Source organism: Heteronotia binoei, chromosome 2 (assembly GCF_032191835.1).
Source record: "Heteronotia binoei isolate CCM8104 ecotype False Entrance Well chromosome 2, APGP_CSIRO_Hbin_v1, whole genome shotgun sequence".
Taxonomy (NCBI): Eukaryota; Metazoa; Chordata; class Lepidosauria; order Squamata; family Gekkonidae; genus Heteronotia; species Heteronotia binoei.
In genome coordinates, this window is record NC_083224.1 from 203,692,119 (window position 1) to 203,718,262 (window position 26,144).

Sequence of the window (26,144 nt, forward strand, 5' to 3'; positions counted from 1 at the left end):
TGCATGGCCTAATATGCAAAGCAGTTCCTGCTACAAAAAAAGCTCTGATCAACAGCATTCCCTTTATTGAAAATACTACTCTGCTATTTAAATCCCAGGCCAAGTATTGGTCCATGCCCTAAGGCTGCCAGCTCTGCATTGGGAGATAGAATCATAGAGTTGGAAGGGGCCATACAGACCACCTAGCCCAGCCCTCTGCTCCATGCAGGATCAGATAGCTGGAGATGTTGCGGGTGAAGCCTGGAAAGGGTGGGATTTGGATAGGGGAGGGGCCTCAGCATGGTACACTTCCCAAAACAGCCCTTTTCTCCAGGGGAGCTGATCCCTGCTGTCTGGAGCTCAATTGTAAAAGCGGCAGCTCCTCAAGCAACCCCTGGAGGCTGGAAGCCCTCATCTGCCCCCTCCCTCTGAGTCAGGGTTAAAGCTTTCCAGATTAAAGCAACAGGGGAAAGTGCGAGGGGTAAAAGTTAAAACCTGGCTTCCTTAGTGTTTCTATTTCTGAGTGAGCACTTCTTAGAGCTGACAATCTCATTGCCAAGAAGCCTGCTTTTGGTGTATGCCAAACAGTGACCTTCCTTAAAGATGAAAAATCTTTAAGTGAATTCTCTTTCTGGGTATAACTGGAATTAGAATAATAGAATCACAGAGTTGGAAGGGACCCCAGGGTCATCTAGTCCAACCCCCTGCACAATGCAGGAAATTCACAAATACCTCTCCCCAGGGGTAATTTTGTAGAATAATAGATGGTAAAGCTAAATAGCATATCCCCCACCCCCATTCAAAAGCAACCCAATGCAAGAAAGGAGAGCCCCAGGCAAGCGAGGTCTGCTTGGGCTGGCTAGAAATCCACGTGTGGATCAAAAGGCCAGCAAGCCACCCGCTGCCCAAAATCACATAAGAAGTGGAGAAAGGGTGGTGGGGGCTTCTCCAGGGATTAATGAGGGCTGCTGGGGGCGTGGCAAAGCTCCTGGTGGCATGGCTGGCCCACTCCCCTAATCCAGGGATTGTTATACAGCTGCACCTACTATTCAATAGACAAGGTAGGTGGGGAGGAAGAGGGGGAACCCTCAGAAAGGTTCAGGAGCTGTGCTCCTGTGGGCTCCTGCTGAATCTGAGGCCTGCCTCTCCCTAAATTCACAGGATCCGCATTGCTGTCAGATGGCCATCTAGCCTCTGTTTAAAAACTTTCAGGGAAGGAGAGCCACCACCTCCCGAGGAAGCCTGTTCCACTGAGGAACTGCTCTGACTGTTCCAAAGGTGATGATAAAACTGGTGGTACCCAAATTATTTACATGAATCTAATCATTGTTGCTCCTTTCTCAGAAAATATAATGTTGGAAAGCACAACGGAAATAGAGAAACAGTTAACTTCTTCCCTACATTTTTGTTGTCAGTGATTTTGCACTGCTGCCACTTAATTGTAATGTGAAGCTTGTGTGCATGTACTGTTGTATTTATTATGATCTGCAGCAATGAGAAAATAACCCATTTTTAGGAAAGCAAAAGGAACAGCAGCAAACTGAGGAAAGGCTTGACATTAAACACCCCACAGAATCACCAGGCTGGGGTAGGAAGCTGCGCCTCTTAACAGGACATCTGGCACGTTTGAGCAGTCGGGAGGGGTTAGAGCCCCTGATCTCACAACGATGATCTCCCTGAACGATGGTGGCAGGAACACCATCTCATCTCCCAAACCTTTTGGTGTGCTCACCACCAGGGGTGGGATTCTAGCAGGAGCTCCTTTGCATATTAGGCCACACAAAACCTTGATGTAGACAATCCTCCAAGAGCTTACAAAATAGAGCCTTCTAAGCTCTTGGAGGATTGGCTACATCAGGGGTGTGTGGCCTAATATGCAAAGGAGCTCCTGCTAGAATTCCATCCCTGCTCACCACCAAAAGACAGGACTACTTTTTATGATACTGTGTTTAACCTTGTATTGTGACAGCCGATGGTCACATACAATAAATCTGCTTCTGCACCAAAAGATGGGACAGAATCTACATTCCTCCTGGAGCCACATCTCTTGTATTATTTTAATCTACTGTTTGGAGAGCCAGTTTGGTGTAGTGGTTAAGTGTGCGGACTCTTATCTGGGAGAACCGGGTTTGATTCTCCACTCCTCCACTTGCACCTGCTAGCATGGCCTTGGGTCAGCCATAGCTCTGGCAGAGGTTGTCCTTGAAAGGGCAGCTGCTGTGAGAGCCCTCTCCAGCCCCACCCACCTCACAGGGTGTCTGTTGTGGGGGAGGAAGGTAAAGGAGATTGTGAGCTGCTCTGAGACTCTTCGGAGTGGAGGGCGGGATATAAATCCAATATCTTCTTCTGTAAGGTACCTCAGAGATCAAATGATTAATTTTTAAAATAACTATTGCACGTTATATCTGACTATTTTACATTATACCTAACTATTTCACTTTTCTCGGGAGCGATGCAGAGAAAACCATGGCACAATCAGGGAAGCAGAAAAACACAAGTCAGCACAGCACTGGGAAGCGGGAAGGATTAGAAAAGAAAAAGGGAAACAAAAACAAAACAAGCAAGTCCACACCATCACCAATGAAAAGGAAGGGGGCAGAGCAAAAGAGAGTCAGGGGGGAGGGCATCTTACTTACATATTCCGCAGTGTCATCGGTTTCCCACTGAGCAAGAGAGGAGATGCAGGGGAGAATGAAGAAGGGAAGAGAAAGAAAGAACAGCGTGAGACAGAGGGAGCATGGAGGAAATGCAGATCCCGGAAGACAAGAGACACCCAGGGCAAAGGAGAAGGAAGTATAAGAAGGCATGGAGGTTAGTAGGATGTATAACCATTCTTGGCAACATACAGGGCACCATATTTTGAACTAATCCAAAGTTGAAGAAGCAACTGCTAGAGTGCCACCTTTTGCCACAAATATATATATATATGTTTTGAAATAACACCTCCTTTCCCCCATTCTGCTCCTGTTTGGGCATAAAAAACCACTTTCCATGTGCTTCCATGTGCTTCACGACACAATCCCAGGCAATCAAGGATCGCAGAGTGACTGGGATGGTGCTGCAGACCCGTTGAGCCTGTAGCTGAGGAGAAACAAAGCCTGGTCCTGCTTGAATGCACGCCTCCCACACAGGTCATCTGCCCCTGATTCAACACTGGGGGCAAGTGGATTTCCTCCCACTTTTCCATGGCACCGTGGTGCATTTGTACACCATCAGGGGGTTCCTTGGCTCTTCTCTGATTTTTCCCAAAACAGTTTCACTGTCAGCTTTTAGGAATGCCTAGATGGTTGCTGTGCCAGTGGGACCAATGGGATTCTCCTGGTCCCGTGCACACGGCAGTCATTTTCCTTGCCTCTGCGGCGGCCACTCCCCCTCTGTGAAACTCACCATCTATCCTCTTTCACTCACTGATTTCCTTTTGTGTGAGCCAAGGCAGGAGCAAAGTGCTCTCCAGGGTATTTCCCCTCTAGTGTGAGCCACATACACACTGTGGTCCAGCCACCCCTTATTAAGAAACTTCAGCCACTCTTTTTCTTATGAGTCAATCTGCAGGCAAAGGAGAGCAAGTAGCTGATGTAAAGGGAGACCTTTGCCATTTTTGTCCACATGGGGTGGAGGGGGTTAAAGAGCCCTTTGGTCACACAGAGAAAAGCACCTAAAAGTCATAACGAACAGGTGTGTTCTTTAGCTCAGATGTGCAACTGGGGGGCAAAATGACTCCTGGGAGCCCCTAGAACATTACCCGCAATGCATTAGTTTGAACTCAGCATGTCCCAGTCTTGGAATTTTTCAGACATCTGGATATGGGTTAAAATCACTGCATGGAAGCTATAAGAGGGCTGGAAGGCCACTGCTATAAAGTGAAAGCAGCCCTCTTTGTGGGATGACCAGCCTTCTCAGGCAGGGATTAGAAGCCCTTTCCGCTCCCTCTTCCACTTGGGACCCTGACGGACTGCATGGAGCACATATTGTTTACACACATGGGCACACAAATGGAAGTTTAAAGAATGTCTGATTATTTTTAAAAGACGAGCCAGAAGGAGAAGCGGCAGATGTTGGGCATCATTAAGTCAGCAGAATGGGAGACAGACAAAGCTGAGCTAATGGGCACAATCCACCAGGAAGTTTTGTACCGTCCAAGCCTAATTGTTAGCTAATGAATTCATGTTAGCTAATGAATTAGGATGGTGTTGGGAAGGATTTTACATTAAATAACTATTAGAATATTAGTGGGTAACTTATTGATAGGTCAATTGGAGCTGGGAGGGTTGAGAAGGGATAAGCTTAAACATCTTGTCAGTAGAAGGGCTGGTGGATACCAGTAAGAGATGACTGGTCTGGGGATTCCGGTACTCCTGGGGAGGGGAAGGTATGACGGTGGGAACAGGCAGAAATGTAAGGGAAGGGGATTGAGACAAGATAGTGCTCGACCACCTTCCAGCCTGCGTCCCATCCCGATGGTGACAGGTAGTGGGGCAAGGCGAAATTACTCGCCTCCATCACTGGTGTTATGTAATGCCAGGTCCATTAACAATAAGACCTCCACCCTTCGGGAATTCCTGCTTGAGCAGAACATGGACCTGGCATGCGTGACCGAGACCTGGGTGCGCGATGGGGAGACCGTAGCTCTCTCCCAGACGGCTCCCCCAGGATACTCGGTCTTTCACCAGTTGCGGACTAGCGGGCGGGGGGGAGGGGTGGCACTGTTCATACGAGAGGCTTACTCCTTCCGGGCCCTCCCGGCCCCGGAGATCAAGGGCATTGAATGTGCCGGTCTGGCGTGGGACGTTGGGGAGGGGTTGGCGATCTGGCTGGTGTACCGATCGCCTAACGCACCGGCCAGCGCCTTACTATCCCTGATGGAGGCCACAGCAGGATGGGCATTGGAGCACCCGAGGCTTCTGATCCTGGGTGACTTCAATGTTCATGCCGATGACGTGAGCTCCAATCAGGCGATGGACCTAGTGTCTTCCATGGCGACACTAGGACTCTCCCAAGTAGTTACGACGCCCACTCACCAGGCGGGGCACATGTTAGACTTGGTCTTCGCGGTGGGAGCTTTAGTGAACGATCTTGCTTCTATAGCAGTGCCATGGTCGGATCACTATGCCCTCAAGGCTCGTGTGGACGTCCTACCCCAAGCCCGTTTAGGCGGCGAGCTCATTTTAGCTCGCCCGCGGAGCCTGATGGACCCAGAACGGTTCCTGACGGCTCTGCGGGATCCCTGGCCCCCTGGCGATTCCCTTGATGACCTGGTGGAGTCTTGGAACGATAGGCTCTCCGGGGCCATCGATGAGATCGCTCCTAGGCGTCCTCTGCGCCCTCGTTCAAAGCCGACACCCTGGTATAACCGGGAGTTGCGGCGTTTGAAACAGGGACTCAGACGACTAGAGAGGCAATGGCAGCGTACTCGAGACGAAGCGACTCGAACATCTTATAGAGAGTTTATGAAGTCCTATGAGATGGCAGTCAAGGCCACAAAGAAAACATACTTTGCGGCCGAGATTGTGTCTGCAACTTCGCGCCCGGCACAATTGTTCAACATAATTCGGACTCTTACAACACTGCCACAGGGCAGACCAAATTCGAACGAATTGGAAATTGGCTGTGAGGCTTTTGCGAATTTCTTTGCAGATAAAATCGCATCGCTCCGTTCCGACTTCCCTGCCATATTAGATACAGTCAGCGAACCTGAGGCTCCGTGCCTGTCTTCGGATCGTGTTTTGGACGGCTTCAGTGCTCTCAGCCTGGAAGAAGTTGACAGGATCCTCCTATCTGCACGCCCAACAACTTGTAAATTGGACCCGTGCCCCTCCTGGCTTATTAAGACCTGCCAGAGGGAGCTGAGATATCCTATACGGGATATCATAAATAGATCCCTATTGGAGGGGCTTTTTCCATCAGCGCTTAAAGAGGCGGTGGTCCGTCCCCGGCCAAATTGGCACATTACCGGCCGGTCTCGAATTTGCCCTTTTTGGGCAAACTTATTGAGAGGGCAGTGGCGTTGCAGCTACAGAGTTTCCTGGAGGACGCTTCTGTCCTTGACCCCTGCCAGTCTGGCTTTTGCCTGGGCCATGGGACGGAGACAGTGCTGGTCGCCCTGGTGGATGACCTTCAGCGGCATCTGGATCAAGGCGGCTTGGCGGTGCTGATGCTGTTAGACCAATTGGCAGCGTTCGATACGGTCGACCATCGGTTGCTGGCCTGCTGTCTTGCCGATGCGGGGATTCAGGGGCTGGCCTTGCAATGGCTTTCCTCTTTCCTCGACGGTCGGGGACAAAGGGTGGCGATTGGGGACGAACTGTCCCAGAGACACACGCTTGATTGCGGAGTGCCTCAAGGGGCGGTACTCTCCCCGATGTTATTTAACATCTATATGCGCCCCCTTGCCCAGATTGCCCGAAGGTATGGGTTGGGTTGTCATCAGTATGCTGATGACACCCAGCTCTATCTACTTATGGACGGCCGGCCTGCCTGCGCCCCAGAAAATCTGTACCGGGCTTTACAGGCAGTGGCTAGGTGGCTTAGGCTGAGCAGGCTGAAGCTGAATCCGGCGAAGACAGAAGTCCTTTGCTTGGGTCGTTGTGGCCCGGGAAGGGAAATCCCCCTGCCAGCTTTCGACGGGGCGCCGTTGACAGCGGCGCACAGGGTCAAAAGTCTGGGGGTACTATTGGAGCCTTCACTGACAATGGAGGCTCAGATAGCAGCCACTGCCAAGTCTGCATTTTTTCATCTTAGGTGGGCGAGGCAGTTGGCCCCTTTCCTGGAGCACGACGACCTAGCAACGGTGATTCATGCCACGGTCACCTCGAGGTTGGACTACTGTAATGCCCTCTACATGGGGCTACCCTGTGCCGAACCCGGAAACTGCAGTTAGTGCAGAATGCCGCTACCCGGCTGTTACTAGGGCTCCCAAGATGGGAGCACATTCGGTCGGGGCTTCGGGGTCTGCACTGGCTGCCAATAACATTCCGAGTCCGGTACAAGGTGTTGGTCATTACCTTTAAAGCCCTATATGGCCTAGGACCTGCCTACCTTAGGGACCGTCTCTTCCCACACGTTCCCCAGAGAGTACTACGATCGGGCGCACAAAATCTGCTAGTAATCCCTGGGCCAAAGGAGGCCCGTCTGAAATCCACCAGGGATCGGGCCTTCTCGGTAACGGCGCCTTACTGGTGGACCCAGCTGCCGGAAGAGGTGAGGGCCCTGCGGGACCTAGGGCAGTTCCGCAGGGCCTGTAAGACAGTCCTCTTCCAGCTGGCCTACAACAACTAACTGACACTGAGAATTTTTGGATGGAATTAGAATGCATTTAACAGAACGCTGGTTTTTATGTTTTATTAATTTATTGTTTTAATCCTTATTATGTAAATGTTTTAAAGATAAACTTATGTAAGTTTATGTGCTGTGAGCCGCCCTGAGCCACTTTGGTGGGAAGGGCGGGATATAAGTCAAAATATAAATAAATAAATAAATAAATAAAATTGGGATGAATAGAAGACGCACAAAAAACACTAATTGTTGTGAGTCTGTCAAAGGCACCAGTCATGTTATGGTTTTTATTGCAATATTAACAGGAGGAGAATAGGGGTTTGAACAGCTGTTGGCCACAAACGTCCCATCTCAGGAGGGCCTCACTGGCCACTGCTGGAAAACAGGGGACTGGAACCAGAGTAATGTTTCTGCAAGCACCCGGATTTCCACACCTCCCATGACTGCTCCAAATGTCTCCTGTCTTGTTCCTGAGGGGCCCCTCTCTGCTCTAACAATGGTGTTTCAAGGGGCATTTGGGACCGCTGTAGGAAGAAGAAATATCACACCCTGTGAGCAAAAATCCACGCACCTGTGGAAATGCCTTACCTGGATTCAGTCCAGGATACTGGGTGCTCTGGTCTACCGGTGCTCGTCTGATGTGATTACTGACAACTGCACAGAAAATCCTTCCTAATGGATTGTGCTCTGTGCTAATTACAAAGCGGGTGGTACCGTCTGGAGTTCCCACCTCAAGCAGAAAACTTCACCGCTGCTGCCACCATTCATTATTTATAGACAGGCCCAAAATATATGAATTGTGATGCATGATTTAGGAAGGAGTGTATGCCCCCTGCTCCATCACTGCTCTACAGGCTGGTACAGTCATGTGTTGTATTCTGCCTGCCTCCTGGTTTCATTTGGAGAATGGCTAAATTTAATTTCAGAATTGGCACCCACATGGCTTTTCAGCTGCTGTCTGGTGAGTTCCGTTCCCACCCTTTGGTTAATAACATAAATGTGATCATATGCGCATTGGTTCCAACAGCAAGATCAGGGAGTTTGAGCAGCTTTCTGTGTTGTGATTTTAATCAGCACATGCAACAAGATCCTCCTCCTTTTTTGTGCAGCATTTTAATAACACTTCCCTCTGCTTAGGCACACTGGTTCTAAAGCAGCACAAATGGGAATCAAAAACACTCTTCTGCATTTTATCAACACGCACAGCAAGATCTCATTTTGGGGTGGGATTTTAACACAGCGAAAACTGTGTGCGCAAAGCAGTCTGAACAAAGTTGGGAAATAAATGGCAGATGGCTCATGTGTTATTGCTGCTTGGCGGAGAAAATCAAGGCGCTCCAATCTCCCAAATCCAGGGAGAAATTGGGGATGGAAAGAATTTCATAAAATCCCTAATGTGAATAAAAACACATAACCTTTAGACTCTTGGAACGTCTGCGCAGCTATCAAAGACCAAAATGACCTGTCCTTTTGGCGGAGCATTTGGATCCATGTTTCCTCTCTGGATGACAAAGGGCACCAGTGGGACCATAGTAGCCCAGAACTGTCACATTTATTTCAAAAGCAGATATTCCTACCTGAGCATCAGCCAGCATCACATCCTTGATCTGAGGCAAGCCCTTGGCCTCTCCGTTCTCCATGCACACATAGTGGACTTGGTAGCCACGTATCTGCCCGTGCTGGCGGTTCTGGACTGGTGAACGCCAGAACACTTGGATGGCAGTCGAATTCAGAACCTCCACTTCCACTTTGCGAGGTGGGGCACTAGGCACTGGAAGAGGGGAGAAAAGGAACAGAAGGAAAGGGAGAGAGAAACAGGAAGACATGGGTGTACATAGCTTGAATATGGGAAATGCCTGGAAGTCAATTTAATGCATATGTGTGTGTTTACATTGCTTCAGTTGGCTCTCCCAATTGCATCGTATCTGTAACAAGGCTTGTGGTGTGCTGTTTCAACCAACTTGTACTCTGCATGAATGGGTTTCATGCCCACGGCATCTTTGTGCACTATTACCCATTCTCCCTTTGAATGAAAAGTCAGAGATGAGCCTGGGATGCACTTTCCATTCTCACAGTACAACCATGAGGTTTAGCTCTGTGTGTGTGTGTGTGTACCAGGGGTACCAACTCCATATAGGGTTGCCAATCCCTAGTTGGGGGCAGGGGATTCCCCAGTTTGGAGGCCTTCCCCCCGCTTCAGGGTCATCAGAAAGCTGGAGGGGGGGAACCCATTCCCATAAGGTATAATGGAGAACTGATCTGTGAGTATCTGGGACTCTGGGGGGGGGGGCTGTTTTTTGATGCAGAGGCACCAAATTGTCAGCATAGTATCTGATGCGTCTCCTCAAAACACCCTCCAAGTTTCAAAAGGATTGGAGCAGGGGGTCCAATTCTATGAGCCCCAAAGAAGGTGCTCCATCCTTTATTATTTCCAATGGAGGGAAGGCATTTAAAAGGAGCACGGCCCCTTTAAATATGATGGCCAGAACCTCCTTTGGAGTTCAATTACGCTTGTCACACCCTTGCTCGTGGCTCCACCCCCAAAGTCTCCAGGCTCCACTCCCAACGTCCCTAGCTATTTCTTGAATTGGACTTGGCAACCCTAACTCCAGGCTGGAAAATAATGGGAGATTTTGGGGGTGTAGCCTGAGGGTGGAGTTTGGGGGGTAACTTCTATGGGGTTTAGTGCCACAAAGTCCATCTTCCAAAGTTCAGTTTCTCCAGGTGAATTGATCTCTATTGCCTGGAGATCTCCAGCTACCACCTGGAGGTTGGCAATCTCACCTAGAACACTTTCCAGACTTTTTCCATTCAACAAAGCCCTGTTTTCTTTGATAGACCAACGTGGAAAGCTTTTCCTGAAAGCTGACAACCACTGGCTTGAAGAAAAAGCACAAGGATTTGGCCATCAGGGGTCAAAATCAAGGGTCCATTTCTCTCTCACGGTTAACTGTTGTGAATAAGCCTATCCCCCATGAATTTACCTAAGTTTTTGATTGTTGCTTGTCACAACAATGCTAATTTAAGCATGGGTTTAATACCAGGCTCAGTTCCAGGGTCCACAGTCATGATCTGAGGCCTAGGGCGACCGAGAGGGCAGGAAGAAGTCTGCCTAGGAGAGTCCCTCAAGTGTGGGAGAAGCGATCAAGGCACCTGGAGCCTTCAAAGAAGCAACTGGCCCCTGTGGTAACGGGAAGTTGGGTAGCAGGAGACCAGAGGCAGGGGCTCAGGTTCAGAAGAAGGGTTAGGAGCCTGTCCCTCCTAGCAGGCAGCACCAATGCCCCAGGGAAGTGGAATATCTCCCTCCCGGAGTTGGCGGCCCAATGGAGGGGGTGAGCGGAACAGGAACTGCAGGTGAACCAGGCCTGCTCCATCAGCCGGGCTCAAAGAGCAGCCCCTGTGCCCTCCAGAGGCCCCCCCAGGCACAAATGTCGTTTAGATGGTTTAATGCTTTTCAAATTGTAACTTGAAACTGTTGTTTTAAAATGACCGTTAGCCACCCTGAGTCTGCTTGCGGAGAAGGTAGGATAAAAATCTAAGGTAAATAAAATAAAATAAATAAAATAATTTTTCTGAGGGATGTAACCAGTCACAGGATGGTGAGCATTTTCTGCAGGCAGGCTGAAGCTGAGTCCCTCCTAGTGGGTGAATCAATTGCTTTGTTGGCGAGAGGGTGAGCAGCTTCAATATAGAATTTGTGTGTGTGTGTGTATGTGTGTGTGGGGGGGGGGACTTGGTCCAGCTTCATATTTGGATGGGGGGGGGCAGGGAAGCAGTTTCAAATGGCTGCCCCAACTGGGTTGCAGGAATGGAGACGGGGGGGGGGGGGATACCATGCACAATCCTCCCCAGATTAGGTCTGGAAGCTAACTTAATCCAGCGGAATGGCTGACTAAATCTTCTATCTGTCACAAGGAGAACACTTCCTAGCAGAGCTTTTTTTGGTAGAAAAAGCCCAGCAGGCACTCATTTGCATATTAGGCCACAACCCCTGACATCTCCATTGTTTCACATAGGGCTTTTTAAAAGAAAAGGCTCAGCAGGAACTCATCTGCATATTAGGCCACACCCCCACACCAAGCCAGGAAGAACTGTGTTCCTGCTCAACCCCCCCCCCCCCCCCTGCTTCCTAGCCTGTTGCCTCTTTCCACAATTAGTAGAATAGGACTACATTATAGCGAGAGAGAGAGCAAGATACAATATAGACAGCCCCCATAGGTGGTTTATAGGTCAGTACAAAAGCAAAAGGTGGGACATCAAAAGAGGTGTGCAGGTGAGGGCACGGAGAGGAGCCTGAGGAAGGCAGAGAGTTCGGCACCCCTTGTTTATGTACAAATAAGATCTCCCCCTTTAAATGTGAGGTACAAATAAGCACTCAGGGGCCTCCCTAGCTATTAGCCTGCCCTGAAGAATCAAGCACTTTGTAGAATACTTCATTTTCAAATGCAGCTTGCTTTATTCCAGAATTGGTATTACCTTAGTTAAAAAGGTAAAAAAAAGATAAAGGTGCAAGCACCGTCGTTTCTGACTATGGGGTGACATCGCATCACAACGTTTTCATGGCAGACTTTTCACAGGGTGGTTTGCCATTTCCTTCCGCAGTCATCTACACTTAACCCCCGCAAGCTGGGTACTTGTTTTACTGACCTCAGAAGGATGGAAGGCTGAGTCAACCTTGAGCCAGCTACCTGAACCCAGCTTCTGCCAGGATCGAACTCGGGTCGTGAGCAGAGAGCTTGGACTGCAGCTTACCACTCTGCACCACAGGGCTATGTATTACCTCAGTACAGAGCGTTAATTTTTTTAAAGAGCATGAAACACTGTAGACCCAATCATTAACGTCACCCCAGAGTCGGAAATGACTGGTGCTTGCACAGGGGACCTTTCCTTTCCTTTCTGCCAGCTCTGGGTTGGGAAATGTCGGGAGATCTGGGGTTAGAGCTTGGCAGGCGGGGTTTGGTAAAGGGAAGGGGGCTTCTGCAGAACAGAGTCCACCCTCCCAAACAGCCATTCTCTCTAAGGGACCTGATCTTGGGAGATCACCAGGCCTTACCTGGAGGTTGGAAACCCTGCTAATCACCCACTGAAGTGGGGGAGGGGGACTACTTAGAAGATGCTGTCTCTGGAAGGCCCAGATTCCCAGGTCTACACTTGAGGAGACGTGCATAAGGCCCTTAATTCTCTATACCTGGTACCAAGATGGCAGCTGATCCTAAAAGAGAGCTGCAGGCAGTTGGAACAAAGATGACAGAGCAGATGGATTCTGGCACAGGGAAACAGGTGGCTCTAAACAGCCAATCCTGTGCCACTGTCTGCTTATATTCCTCCAAAGTCTGATGGATTCTGGGCAAAACTTGATGCTGAGGGCAGCTGTTCCCCCGCTGGATCTCCAGATGGGCCCACCTGCTGCTTATGCCCTCTGCTTCAGATACTCCCTGATTCCCAGATTTTTTATATGGGGGTGTGTGAGTTACCACAGCATACTTGCTCCCCTTTTCAACAGAGACATGCTAAATAAGATATTCATGGATAAATTCAAAAGGTGGACTCCTGTGAAGGAGGGCAACTGTTATTCTTCCACATGATGTATGGAAATCTCTTTTAGGGTATAAGCATACTCTCAGTTTTAATACAGAAGCACATGAAATCATAGCCCCACAGGATTCTTTGCTTTTGTTTTGGTTCTGCAGTGCAGAGACACGATAAAAAAAGGGGGAAAAAATTACCGTCTTCATCAGTCCGAATGACGACTGGCGGGCTTTCAGGGCCTGGTCCCACTTTCGTATACGCTGTGACGGTGATGCGGTATTCTGTCCACTTCTCCAGCGATTCCAGGAGGATCTGATTGGTTGTTGAGGCAATGTTGTTCACCTCTCGCAGTTCCACGTCCTCTGAGTCCAGGGCTCGATAGCGGACACTATAGCCATCCAAGACTCCGTTTTGGCTTTCGGCCGGAGGAGGCCGCCAACTTACCAGAATGGCTGTGGATCTGATGCTGACGCATTTTACGTCTTGAGGGGGGGCGGACGGTTCTATGGGAGGAATTGGGTAGCAGCAGGGAAGTTCAGGGGCGGAAGGTAGGCGGGAGGGGGAATGGATAAAAGGGGGACAAGAGGATGGGGAAAAACAAAAGATGGGAAAGATAAAAGAAAAAAAGAAAAATGATAACAAAAAATCTAAAATAAAACATACAAAAATTTGGCTTAGGAAGATTTAAATTTAAAGAAAACGAAACAAAAACTTGCTTTTGAAATGAATAAAAACAAATCAGCAACAGAAACTAAGGAGGGGGGTATTGCAACACAAATCTTACAAAGCAAACAGAGATGCAGAGTGAGGACTAGCAGAGTCTCCTGGACTATTGCAACCAAAGAGGATCTCTCCAGATGGAGCAGTTGCTTTCTGCTTTAGAACTGGTTCTCATGAATATCTTGATATCAGGGCTCTTTTGTTCTGGAAAAAGAGGTGCCGGATTATCTCAAGAGGGAAATGGAGAAACACATGAGTGACCTCATGAACATTTTAAACATTATTTCTATTAAAAGGTTCCAGAACTTCGTTCCACCACGTTTCCCCAGAAAAAAAAAGCCCTGATTGATATCCAAAGTATTATCTCAGGAACCGCTTGTGCAGAGAGATTTGGGAGAGTTCTCTAAAGATCAGCTCACCCACTAATCTTTCCAGGAAAATCCAAGTGGATGAACAGTCCCGCTATGAGGTTATCCAAGACCAGCCCAGCAGAGGCTAATGTCCTATGGGGAACAGACCATTCCCAGCCCTCCAATTTCCTGCAGTCATGTTTCTTCAAAAAATGATCCTCTACAAGCAGGATGTCCCAGGAAGCTTATTCCTGAAGAGAACCAGGAGAAGGGAAGGATCCAGAAATGGAGTCCTACCAGCTAGAAAGGTATACAACCTGTGAAGGATGGCAGCGGATCTCTCTGGTATCTCTGGCAGCAGAGAGCCAGTTTGGTGCAGTGGTTAAGTGTGTGGACTCTTAACTGGGAGAACTGGGTTTGATTCCCCCCTCCTCCACTTGCAGTTGCTGGAATGGCCTTGGGTCAGCCATAGCTCTCACAGGAGTTGTCCTTGAAAGGGCAGCTGCTGTGAGAGCCCCCTCAGCCCCACCCATCTCACAGGGTGTCTGTTGTGGGGGGAGAAGATATAGGAGATTGTAGGCTGCTCTGAGTCTCTGATTCATTGACAAGGGCGGAGTATAAATCTACAGTCTTCTTCTTCTTCATCTGACAAGAAGTCCACTTTCAAATGGCACGCTGAAAATGTTTCCAGCCAAATTCTACTTATGAACATGTAGCCTAGCCTGTACCACATGGCAGCCTGTGCTGTTTACTTGTGAGTAATTTTTCAGCTGCTCTTTAGGAAAGCAAGCTGCGTATCCACAGTAAACAGAAGGTCTGAGAAAGAAGAACCCGAGGAGATGGGCTGTCTCCTTCCCTCAAAACCCGCATGATGCAAATAGGATCGGAACTAGAAGACCCACACATTTTTTAAAATTTCATTTTCAATGCAGCAACACTCACCCCCCCACTCTTGCTGAAATCTCTTAACTCCCCCAATCCAAGCAAAATCCCCATAAAAAATTGACATGCCGCCCTGCTTTGAAAGGGTCGCAAAACCCATTTGCAGGACAGATCTGGGCAGTGCCATTTCAGCAGAGCAGAAGGAAAAGAGCTTACTGGAAGAAAAAATGAAAACAAAGCTCTACAGATGTCTCCCTTATGCATCCCCAAGACAGTGGCCCAGGTTGCTAATTTCTATCATCATCTGGTTTTTTTTATGGATAAAACCCCAGAACGGTATTTTGTACTTGGTATAACGGCTTTGGGAAGGACTACTGTAAAAGTCACCCCAACCTCTATTCTTATTCCATATTAAGAGCAGAAAACTTTTAAGTACAGCTAATGATTACCATTCTTTTTAGCCTGCAATTAAGATAGTTTTTAAAAATCCAATTCTTGAGGCCATTAAAAGGATACAAAAGTGATAAAAAATCAAGGTCTTTTTTAAAAATGATTTCAGTGCATTTCCTGATCTGAAAGTTTAATCTGGAAAAAAATTAAATTGATCATGGCTATAATCCTTGGGATTGAGTCTCATTGAACTGAGAGGGAGTTCCTCTTGAGTAAACATGTATAGGACTGAGATAAATTATGAGTTCTGCTGCCTCTTCCTCTTGCTTTGGTCCAGAAGGGTCTCCGATTGACAGTTCCTAAGCCTCCTGCTGCCTCCAGAAAAAGAAACAGGAATAATTTTTGGCAGTAGAATTTGACTATCAGTCCACTGGGGTGTCTTTGGGTCCCTCCACCTAATAATTTTCCTGCACAGATAAAATTTTCCTGCACAGATTCTTCGCTGTCTTGTGGATTCTAGTTAAAACAACTTCTTAATATCTTTTCACCCATCCGCCCTTGGCAAACTGGCCCTATCCAACACTCTGCCAGCCACTCAAATATAAAGAGAGCATACTGAAAACCAAACTAACAAGCTTGGAAAGCAAAAAACCCCCAAATTAATTAACGATAAAACAAAATCGTTGCCTTTGACAAAAACAGGCATATATCAGAGGAAGGGAAATTAAAATAATACAAAAATAAAACCCCAAGAAATACATAAATACAAAACAAAGCCTTCCGAAGTCCTTGACGTCTGTTTTACCTACCTTCTGCAACAGCTAACTTTATATGACTTTCTTACGAGAGAGAGAAGAGAGAGAGCACGGAACTCAGCTCTGCCGAGGCCAAGACAGACTCCTGGTGGGTTTCTAGACATGATTCAGATTTCACTGTTTATCTGCTTATGAGACCCCATCTCCTCCTCCCCTCCCCACTTTCTCCTCTTGGGTCAGATTTCACACACCTCCAGCAGTTAGTATGTTGGATCAGAATTCAGAGACCTGGGTTCAAGCCTTCTCCAGCCACAAGGTTTTACTGTGAGCACTTTGCCTAACCTACCTCACAGAGTCCTGGCAAAGACAAAATGGGGAATAGAAAGCCACGTATGCTGCCCTGAGCTCCATGCAGGAAAGTGAAATAAAATGTACTCAGTAGTTAGGGAAAGAACATATCAAAAGGTGTGGGCATGAAGTGAAACCCAAGTTTGAACACCTGCTCTCCCCGTGAAACAAAAAGGGGTGACTGCGGCCATGTCATCTTCCCCAATTCAGGACTGTGCAGCAATCACACCATAGATGGAGGGCTGCACTGTGCTGACAATCCCTTCTTCCGGGGGCAGCACAAGATAATGGGGTAATGGTGTGAGGCAGGAGCCCACCCCTCTTCCTTCCAATGAGTGAATGGTGCCTTTGAGGCATACCTTTGGAATTTGCAATTCTTTGTTTGGCACAGACCCATAGCCAGAAACGGGCCTTCAGATAGGGTTGCCATCTATGGGCTGGAAAATTCCTGAAGATTTGGGGGTTGATGGTCAGGGTTTGAAGACGGGAGGGACCTCAGCAAAGTATAATGCCATAAATGTCACCCTTCAAAACAGCCATTTTCCCCAGGGAAACTGTCTTCAGATCACCAGGCCCTACCTGGGGGTTGGCAACGCTATCCTCAGAATACAATCATGGAGCTGCTGGAAATCACAATAGCAAAACCCCAAGATGACTCCTGCATGTTGAAAGTTATTTACTTTCTGAAAATTGAAATATGACAGATAAGTGGATGAATACTAACTTGTTCAATTTGCTCAAAAACCCTCTGAGAATATGCAGACTGTTAATATGAAAATATTTGCCATTTAGGTAACTCATTTATTCCTCTGTCTCTGCTGTGTGCATGGAGATTGCGACCTGGGGTCATAAATGAGGCAAATAGGTAAGAACAAGAGTGGCTGCCACTTATGTTGTTAGTCTTTAAGGTGCTGTTGGACTCTTGTTCTTTTTTACCATTTCTCACAGTGATAGTCAGATGCGGGGGCGGGGGGGTGTAGAAAAAGCCCAGCAGGAACTCATTTGCATATTAGGTCACACCCCCTGACATCACTGGAAGTGACATCACCCGTTCGATGGGTTACTTTCTGCATATTGACCCAAAACAGTACAGTGCCATCAACTGCATTTCATGCATGTGTATTCTCACACAGCCCAATGAGAGACCTTGTCCCCCTTCCCCACCCTACAGTCAGAGAGAGAGAGCCTCGTGTAGCGGAGTGGGCAGCAGCAGCACCAGCTTCTCCCGGAAGCGGTGCTCGGAGGTGGCCCCGCATCTCTTGCTCTCTTTGCAAGCCCATTGGAGGCTGCAGGCGGCAGAGAGTACAGTCTGGGAGTGCACGGCTACCTAGTACTTTCCCTCTGCTGGAGACCTTTTTTTGAGCTGGAGCCCTGGTCAAGCCAGCCAGAACTGAGTTCCTCTGCATTCCTGCTCAATAAAAGCCCAGTCAGATGTCTTGGGAGACTGAATAGGCCCCTCTTAGTACCCTTCAGTCTACTTCTTACAGCTCCTGGTCCAACAGGACTTCTGTCCCTCCTTCTCAGTCCCTGCAGCCCCACCACAGTCTGCATTTTTCTCCTCCTGCGGGTAGTCCTCTATGAAGACAGGAAAAAATGAATTCATTTTCCTCATCCTCTCCTGCAAAGATCATGGATTTAAGCCAGGAAAATGTTTAATTTAATTGAAACGTTTATAAACTGCTTTTCCTCCTTATGGAGATCAAGATGGCTGACCACATAGATAAAAATACATAAAATAAAATACACACAGGGGAAAAAAATGGTAAAGGTAGTCCCCTGTGCAAGCACCAGTCGTTTTCGACTCTGGGGGGCCGCTGCTTTCACAGTGTTTACATAGCAGACTTTTTACGGGGTGATTTGCCATTGCCTTCCCCAGTCATCTACACTTCCCCCCCCAGCAAGCTGGGAACTCATTTTACCGACCTTGGAAGGATGGAAGGCTGAGTCAAGCTCAAGCCGGCTACCTGAAACCCCAGCTTCCACTGGGGATCGAACTCAGGTTGCGAGCAGAGGGCTCCGACTGCAGTACTGCTGCTTTACCACTCTGCGCCACAGGGCTCTGTCACAGGGAAAAACCCTCACATAAAACATAAAAAGTTAAAGTTAAAATCACAGTTCAGGATCTACTATTGAATTTAACCAAACGCAGTCCTAAATGACACATATTTATATTGGTCTGCCATGCCCTCCAATTTGTATCCCTATTTTTGACGTACAAAACACCAAATGGGTCTACTATAACCAATAACTTAACAAAACATCAGTTCAGTTGGAGAAAATGGCCACTTTGGAAGGTGGACTCTATGCCCTTGAAGTCCGTCCCCTCCCCAAACCCCACCTTCTGCAGGCTCCACCCTCAAAATCTCCAGGTATTTCCCAACTGAGAGCTGGCAACACTGTGTGATGTATCATTCCAATGTTTCTTTAAGCAAAAACTTGTCTCTAGACAGGGCCAAACAACATACCATTAAGAAGTCTACAGGGGCAGGATTTAATATGGGAGAAACAGTTTTAAGGATATAAATAAACACGGCTCCCCCAACACCTCTGTCATGTCTAGAGAACTAGAGATCATGGATCAGGTTTCTGGTCCTAGGGATGCTGGTCTCCAGGTGGGACCTGGGGATGCCCCAGAATTACAGCTCATCTCCAGACGACAGAGATAAGTGCCCCCTGTCCTCTGCAGGCTCCACTCCCAAATCTGCAGAAGTTTCCCAACCTGGATCTGGCAACCTTGGTGGGAACTGAAGGCCTCACCTTTCTCTACTTCTCTATATGGCGGGAATTTTTTTGTATGAAGGAAGAAGCGCAAGCAAGGTGAGCTGCCAGTCTGAAGTTTGAAGCCACAGAAGCTGGACGCAGACTGACTGCATCCACAAAAACTGTCAGGGGCTGAATCTACATGCCAGGAATGTCCTCTACTGCTGAGCTATTCTGCAGTGCAAGAGTAAAAGGAAGAGAGCATCTTGAAACTTCTGGATGGGGATGAGATGAGGAATGATTTGCAGTTTTGCTGTGTGAAAACAGTATCTCAGCTGGAGCTGGATTGTACCCTTTGCTTCTCCCCAGCGTTTACAGAACTCCCCAGTTCCTGCTATCGATGAGGCCACAACAGGTATCTGGCTGATGCCCATTGCAGAGAAACCCACTGCAGAGACGGACCTGACCTCACCTACCCTTTTTGTATCCTGAGCCTAGCCACATCAGAAATTCAATACTAAAACAAAAACAAAATAAAAACTGGACATTAAAAAGTACTGCTCCGGAAAAACAGTCAGAGTGTAGAGTTGGGTTTAGTAGGTTTTTTCCCACTGGAGTCGGCTAATACTGCACACTCACCCAACATGGAAGACCTGTCGAGTACCCCTTCCTTTCCCAACAGGACGGGGAACAGGGAAACATGGAAAGGAAGAGGAAGGCAGGGGAGACGGAGGATAAAAGACTTTGCGGTGCCCTCTCCAGCTAAGTGGAGAGAGAAAGCCAGAAGAACCACCGGGTTGACCTTTTTCTCGGCCATCGGTGCAAATACGACTGCCCAATGCAGACCTTGCTGACCAGAAGACCCAGCATGGAATTTCATGGTTCTGGGAGTTTCCTTCACAATCCAGCCCAACCTGTGTGATTCTGGGGGAGCAGTGTATGCGTGCACATGCATGCCGGTGTGTCTATAAGGGTGACAGTGTTTGGGAACGACAAGCCCAGTGTCTTCCCCTGGGAAGGTAGGGTGTGTTTTCCAGCCTTGGGGTTGCACCAAGGTCACACAGAGAATTGGGTGGGTGGGGAGTCTTTTTTTCTTGTGTTTTTTTCAAGGTGGTTGGGCAAAGTGAAGTGTGGGTGTGGCCAAGAGCTGCGATGGGGGGCATGCGGAAGAGATGACAGGTTGGACTGTATTTGTGAATCTGCTTGAGACCAGCCAGTACTCACCTTTTGGCATGCTCTTTTGCACGCTTTAAAAGTTGACTGTCCAAGCCTCAAGAATGGCCCCTTATACTGAGCTTTTGCAAGGAGGTTTCTTTTAACCCTTTAGGTACCACAGACTTTGGATAAATCAACTAAAGTAAAAAAAAATCCTATTTTTTTTAAAGGACAATCCTACAATGAACATTTTTAAAAGGTCAAAAGCTCCAATTTATGAGGGAACAGAAAAATTTATTGTCCCTTTTGAATTTTGCTTTTTATTGTCCTCTCCTCTTTTTATCCATACAGTCCTTTTTGTTACATTTCAAATTACCTACATGTATAGATTTGTACACGTCAAAATTTTCTGACTGGGGTGACACTTTCCAAAATTAAACAGTAAAAAGAAAAGAACCCAGTAACCATGGGCCTGTTAAGTTTAGTGCTGGGTTAGAAACTGAAATATGTCCTTTTAAATATATTTATAGATATATATATATACAAACATGTATATATGTCACAGAACTAAGCACACAACTCCCCTTCCTCAGTAGATTTTCTCCCAGGATCCAAGTCAAGTGTCTCTGGTACTTGAAGAGTTAAAGCCAGACTATTTCAAGAGCAAAAAAGAATACTTTACCTTTAGTTTAATGGATTTTCTAAACAAAAACTTGGGTTATGATGCTTGGGGATGCCACCCTGACAGAGCAGCGAAAAGTGCAAGGAGGCTGTTGCATGCGGACAGGGTAGGGCTGGCAGGAAGGAGAGTGCTGGCCAATCATGCACATTTGCCTGTGAAAGCTTAGACAGGGGGAAAATGGTGGCAGGGCGGGGTGGGGGGTGGGGGGGAGGCAAGCGACATTGCAACAAGCAGGCAGCTGAGCAGAGGTGGGGGAAAGAGCACAGGAGAAGGGTGGAAGCATGAAACCATGGAGGAAGAGAGAGAAAGCCATGTCTGCATAGAAACTTCTGCTTCTAAGTGCACAAAGCTTTAGTACCAAACCTCAGCTGTGGGAGCGGTCTTCTTGTGGAGGGGGGGGCAACACTGGTCCTTTGAGTCAGCAAGCCAACCCATGCTCATTTTACTGTGATTGCAGGTCACATTAATGTAGGACTACTGGTGAAGACAAACCTGCATTTTTGAGCAATCACAGCAGATGCTTCACCTGGCAGTCCAAACCTAGATTTTTTCAATAGAGCAAGTTCAATATAAAATGGAAGAGAGTAACCTAACAAAAACTGGTCAGCTGCACTTTTCTTGTCTGCTGAGCTGTATAATCTTTTATCTTTGTACCCCCAGGCACATTCCATCTCTTGCTCACAAAATTAGAAGAATTCTGCTCCGGAGACACTGGGTGGTGGTGAGGACACTGGTGCTGGCCAACAGACTCCCATCACTAGCACAACCCAGGGAAGCAACTGAGGGGTTTTTTTTCTTGTGGTTAACCTAGGGCTACTCTCCGGCAATAGTGGGAGACCTTCTGCCCCCAAGCCTCTGGCTTTCTACTGTTGCTGAGTGCAGAAAAATAGGGATGCAGACAAGGTACAGCCTCTTCCAGCCATATAGTAGCTCTGTGACGCTCTAGCAACCATACAAAGTTCTATGGTGAAACTACAGGGATTTTAGATATTGCTAGAGTGCTGCAGTGATGCCAGTTCTGGAAGTGGCATTATGAGACATCTTGCTCCACCCCTCAAGCTACGTATCACAGAGATGAATGATGTTACTTTCAGTTATGTGAGTGGACGTGGCTTTGCTGTGAAGGCCGCCCCCATTTTTTCTCCCACTACTGGCAACCCTAATTTAAACTGCAAGGATCTGGGGAATCTGTACCACTAGCATTTCTGGAACTCTTAAAAAGCTACATTTCAAGGGCAGCAAAATCCTTCCAAGCCATCCTGGGCAATCTTAAAATATTAGCCCAATGTAATATTTAAATTTATTTATACAGCCTGAATATCTGCAGATTCGGAATGGCTGAAGGGAATCCAGTCCTCCCCAAAAATGCCTTGTGCAGACATATCCAGAGAGAGAAAGAGGGAGAGAGAATGAAAAACAATATTGCTGCAGTTTACCCAAACAAAGCACCCATGCATTCTTACAGACGTGCCAGGACACAGACAAGGAGAAAGAAGAGAGAGGTAGGAGGAAAGAAAGAAAGAAAGAAAACTGGCCATGGAGTAGGCTGGGGGAGAGGGAGCTGTATGGAGTGGGGGCTGCATGGGGTGGGGGGGAGAAAGAGACACAAAAAGCCTGCCCCAAGCTGGGAGGTCTGAGCGCCGAAGGATGCCGCCAGGATCAGGGAAGAATTGAACTCGTTCCTCCAGCAGCCAGCCAGGAAAAAAACAAAAAATGTTTTCACCACATCACAAGACTGCTGTACAAAACCCCTTTCCCCAGGTTGTCTGGCAAGGAAACAAATCTCCCTGAACTGCTTTAAGGAAAGAAAGAGAGAGAAGCATTGAGACCTTCACCCTTGCTCCCACCCCAAGCCTAGAAAAGCTTGTCACACACACAAAAAAATTCCCTAAAAACCAGCCAAAAATAAAATGGTCGATCTTCTCTTCAGGATACATGCAAAGAAGCTGAAATGGGCCCACAGGAACCGACAGCCCTCCCCAACTCCCACACCCCAAGGTTTCCAGCAGACTTCCTGAGAAGCCTCTCTTAATGCGGCAATGCACCCTCCCCACTGAGAAGGAAAGAAGGGTTAGCAGCTGTGTTGCACCTCCCCCCAACTTCCACTTATGTGTTTTTTTTTGGGGGGGGAGTAACAAAAAGCAGCTGATTTCTGGCCATCCTTGACACTGCACTTTCTTGTTTTTGATCAACAGAAAGAGCAGGTTGACAAAATGAACCAACAAAACAAAAGGTTTTCTAAAATATATATTGCTAAGTATAAAAGTAAAGATTTAACAGAAAGGAAACAGAACAGGGAAGATACAAATATTAAGGACTCCAAATGGACAGGAGGGTCAAGGAATGATTGGGAGGGAGACCAATGGAGAGGGGCCTTAACATAACTGGACGGCAAATATAACTAGGGAGGATGCAAAATTGGGGGTGGGTGGATATATTCAGCAAGATTTTGTATCTGGCGAGACACCAGATTTTGCCTTTCCAGCAGGACACTGTCCATGGAAATCCCTCTCAGAATTCCTTGCTGACTGCGCGACAGCCTTATTCTAGAGTCTCGTTCAGAGGCTGGCTGTGAAGAATCACTAGACTGGAGTCTAGTAGCACCTTTGAGACCCAACAATTTTTTTGAGAGATGAGGTTTTGAGAATCAAAGCTTCCTTCATTGGATATCTGCATTTGGGGGAAGGCAACGGAGAGCAGCTGCCTGGCCCTCACCCTTCCCCACACATGCCCCACTCTCCCAACAGATGGGGCAAATCGCTCTTATATTATATTTTGGGGCATTATATTATATTTTGCAACATACAATTAATTATATTAAAAGAAACTTTAAAAATGTCTTGATTTATCAGATGGCAGTCTGATAGATAGATATATGGATAAAGATGGAATATTTATTTATATATTTATGACTATATACTATTAGCCATCTGTAGACCCAATCTATAAAGAGGATAAAGAGATTTTTCTGCAGACTTGGGGAACCCCCAGTTTTCTTACTAGCTCAGAAGGAGCTGCTCTAGCCCTGCCCAGAGGTGAATGTCAAGCAAAAAAGGGGGGGGGGAGGGGTTAAGCCAGAAGCAATGACAGAAGCAGAGTTAAATGTCAGCAGCCACTTTGGGTCCATCCGTGTTGGTGGTGGAGGAGGAGGGATTTCCCTTCCACAAGTCCACCCCCTCCAGCTATTAGGATGTGGGGAATCAGTGGAAATGTGGGGGGGGGGGGGAGGGAAAGGATCCTCCCCCGCAAGTATCATGGGTCCCACTTGAAAATATATAAACACACACAACACACAAATTAATAAATATGAATACTGCTCTGTCCATCCATCCAGGGCTTTTTTGTAGCAGGAACTCCTTTCATATTAGGTCATACCCCCTTGATATAGCCAATCCTCCAAGAGCTTTCTGGGCTCTTCTTACAGGGCCTACTGTAATCTCCAGGAGGATTGGCTTCATCAGGGGTGTGTGGCCTAATATGCATAGGTGTTCCTGCTACAAAAAAAGCCCTGACTCTGTCACTCTAGATAAAGTGTGTGTGTGTGTATCCCCCCATTTTCCAGAGCAAAACCAGACCCCAAATGGCATTATTTGCCCCATTGCGGGGCCGTACATACCCTGGACTACTTCATGTATCAGCCCCCTGGCGAGGTTAAAAAAATGCTTCCATCTGGGCTGTCACAGCTTGGGACAAGGGCTGGGGAAAACCTGAAGTCCCTCCTTATGGCAGAATCCTCATGCAAATTGGGCCCTTGCGGCACTTCAGGATGGAGATCCCAGAGGGACGTCGCAGTGGTCATGTGGTAGACATCTCATCTAGTTTTGCCCTTAGATGAAGCATGTTGGATGCTTTTCCCTGGTTGAATGGCACTGAAGACAGCCTGAAAATCCTTTTGTCCAGAGAGGACAATGGGACAAATGAAACATGTGCACACCGTGTGGAAAGGCTCTCAAGTTATTTTGGGGGGAAGATCCCATCTGCCACCCACCTCAGAGAACCTGCTCTCCTGACCTCCATAACTACGGTTCTCAGGGTACCCTAAAAGAAAATGAATGGCTGCTAAGGAAGTAGCTATATGTGCCTTCAAGACAAGTTTGGTCCCACATTTCAGCATGAGTCAGCCAAATCCTCTCCAAAAACCTGAGTATTTTTGCATCCTCCTGAGTTATAATGATGGGAGTAGCACTCAGTGGTCTAGACCATACTGCACAGAAGCCACCAAACAGAAGGGAAAATGGGAAGGAAGGAGGAGGGAAGAGAAAATAAATGGTCCTCCAAACCCAAAACCAGTCAAAGAGAAAACAGGGCCAATGGGAAGGAACAAGGAGGACATGCAGTACAAGGAGGGAAGGCCATCTAAAGGCAGAGTGGCAACGCTCCCACTTTTTAAGGTCTTCTTGGGAGGCGGGCAGTGCTCCTTCGTCTTCAAACACCGGCCACCTGCTCCCAGCCTCCCCCTCCCCGCTCATGGCTACTCCAAACCCGTGGCCGAGTTCTTTATATAGTAAAGATGAAAAGAGACAGAAAAACACAAAGAACAGCCTGCCACAGCCAAACATGCGGTTGGAACGGAAAAGAAAACGAAAAGGAAGAAAGAAAGAAAGGGAAGGGAGGTGGGGGAACCGACAAAGAAACCACCTCATTTGAGGGGCAAATAAAATAAAATAAAGCAAAAATCTGTGAAAAGCCCAGGTTGGAACATTGCCAGCCAGGGACTGGAGCCATCCCCAGGGCAACGGCAAAGAGAGACAATCCATTAAACTAAAACCAGCACCAGTTTATGTTCCGGTGTCATTCACAGCTCCCCTGCCCCTGGCCATTGTGCGGGGTGCGGAGAAGCTGCTTCATCCTACAGGCTAAGAAGCTCAATGATGAACAATGAGTTTGGGGGAAGGAAGGGGGAGGCAAGAGCAGGGGAAACATTTTCCTTCAAAACAATGAATTTGTCCGTTCCCCTGCCTTGAGCACCACCAATTACTCCCTGCCCACCCCTCCCCCAGTTTGAACTCCTCCAATGCAGTTCCATTCTTGCTCCTCAGAGGATTGGATGACCACATTGCAGGGAAGAGGGGGAGCTGTCCCCCCCCACAGGCTCAACACAGAAATGCTGCTCACATACACCTCAGACCTGGGAGGAGGGGGGGGGGTCGGGATCAGGCTTCCTTCACGCAGGCTGACAAGGAGGCCACGCCATTAAAGCCACTTCAGTTGCCTGACAAAGAGGCTTCAGGGTCCATTACCAGGTTTTTTAATACAGCAGAAAACATCAGCACTTTCCCTGGACAAGGCAGATCCTGTTTCTCCTGCGCTGGTTGTGCCTCAGTCCTCTGAGAACAAAACTTCAAGCTGTTGTCCCTCTTAATATGGCCCGACTGTCTCCCC

At 47.8% G+C, this 26,144-nt stretch overlaps 1 protein-coding gene across 17 annotated transcripts in view; it reads right to left on the minus strand.

Annotated features, from left to right (window-relative positions):
* PTPRS (protein tyrosine phosphatase receptor type S) overlaps positions 1–26,144 on the minus strand; it is a 422,866-nt gene that overhangs the window by 98,144 nt on the left and 298,578 nt on the right. For 8 of the 17 annotated variants that reach the window (XM_060232878.1, XM_060232884.1, XM_060232883.1 and 5 more), the window contains 3 exons: positions 12,978–13,283; positions 8,829–9,022; positions 2,616–2,642 (listed from right to left, as the gene is read on the minus strand). The exons of 5 other annotated variants lie outside the window; for them this stretch is intronic. In XM_060232878.1, coding sequence (XP_060088861.1) covers positions 2,616–2,642; positions 8,829–9,022; positions 12,978–13,283 — 527 coding nt within the window. The remainder of the gene's footprint in view (positions 1–2,615; positions 2,643–8,828; positions 9,023–12,977; positions 13,284–26,144) is intronic. 4 more of the 17 variants (XM_060232880.1, XM_060232885.1, XM_060232888.1 and 1 more) reach the window with 1 other exon arrangement.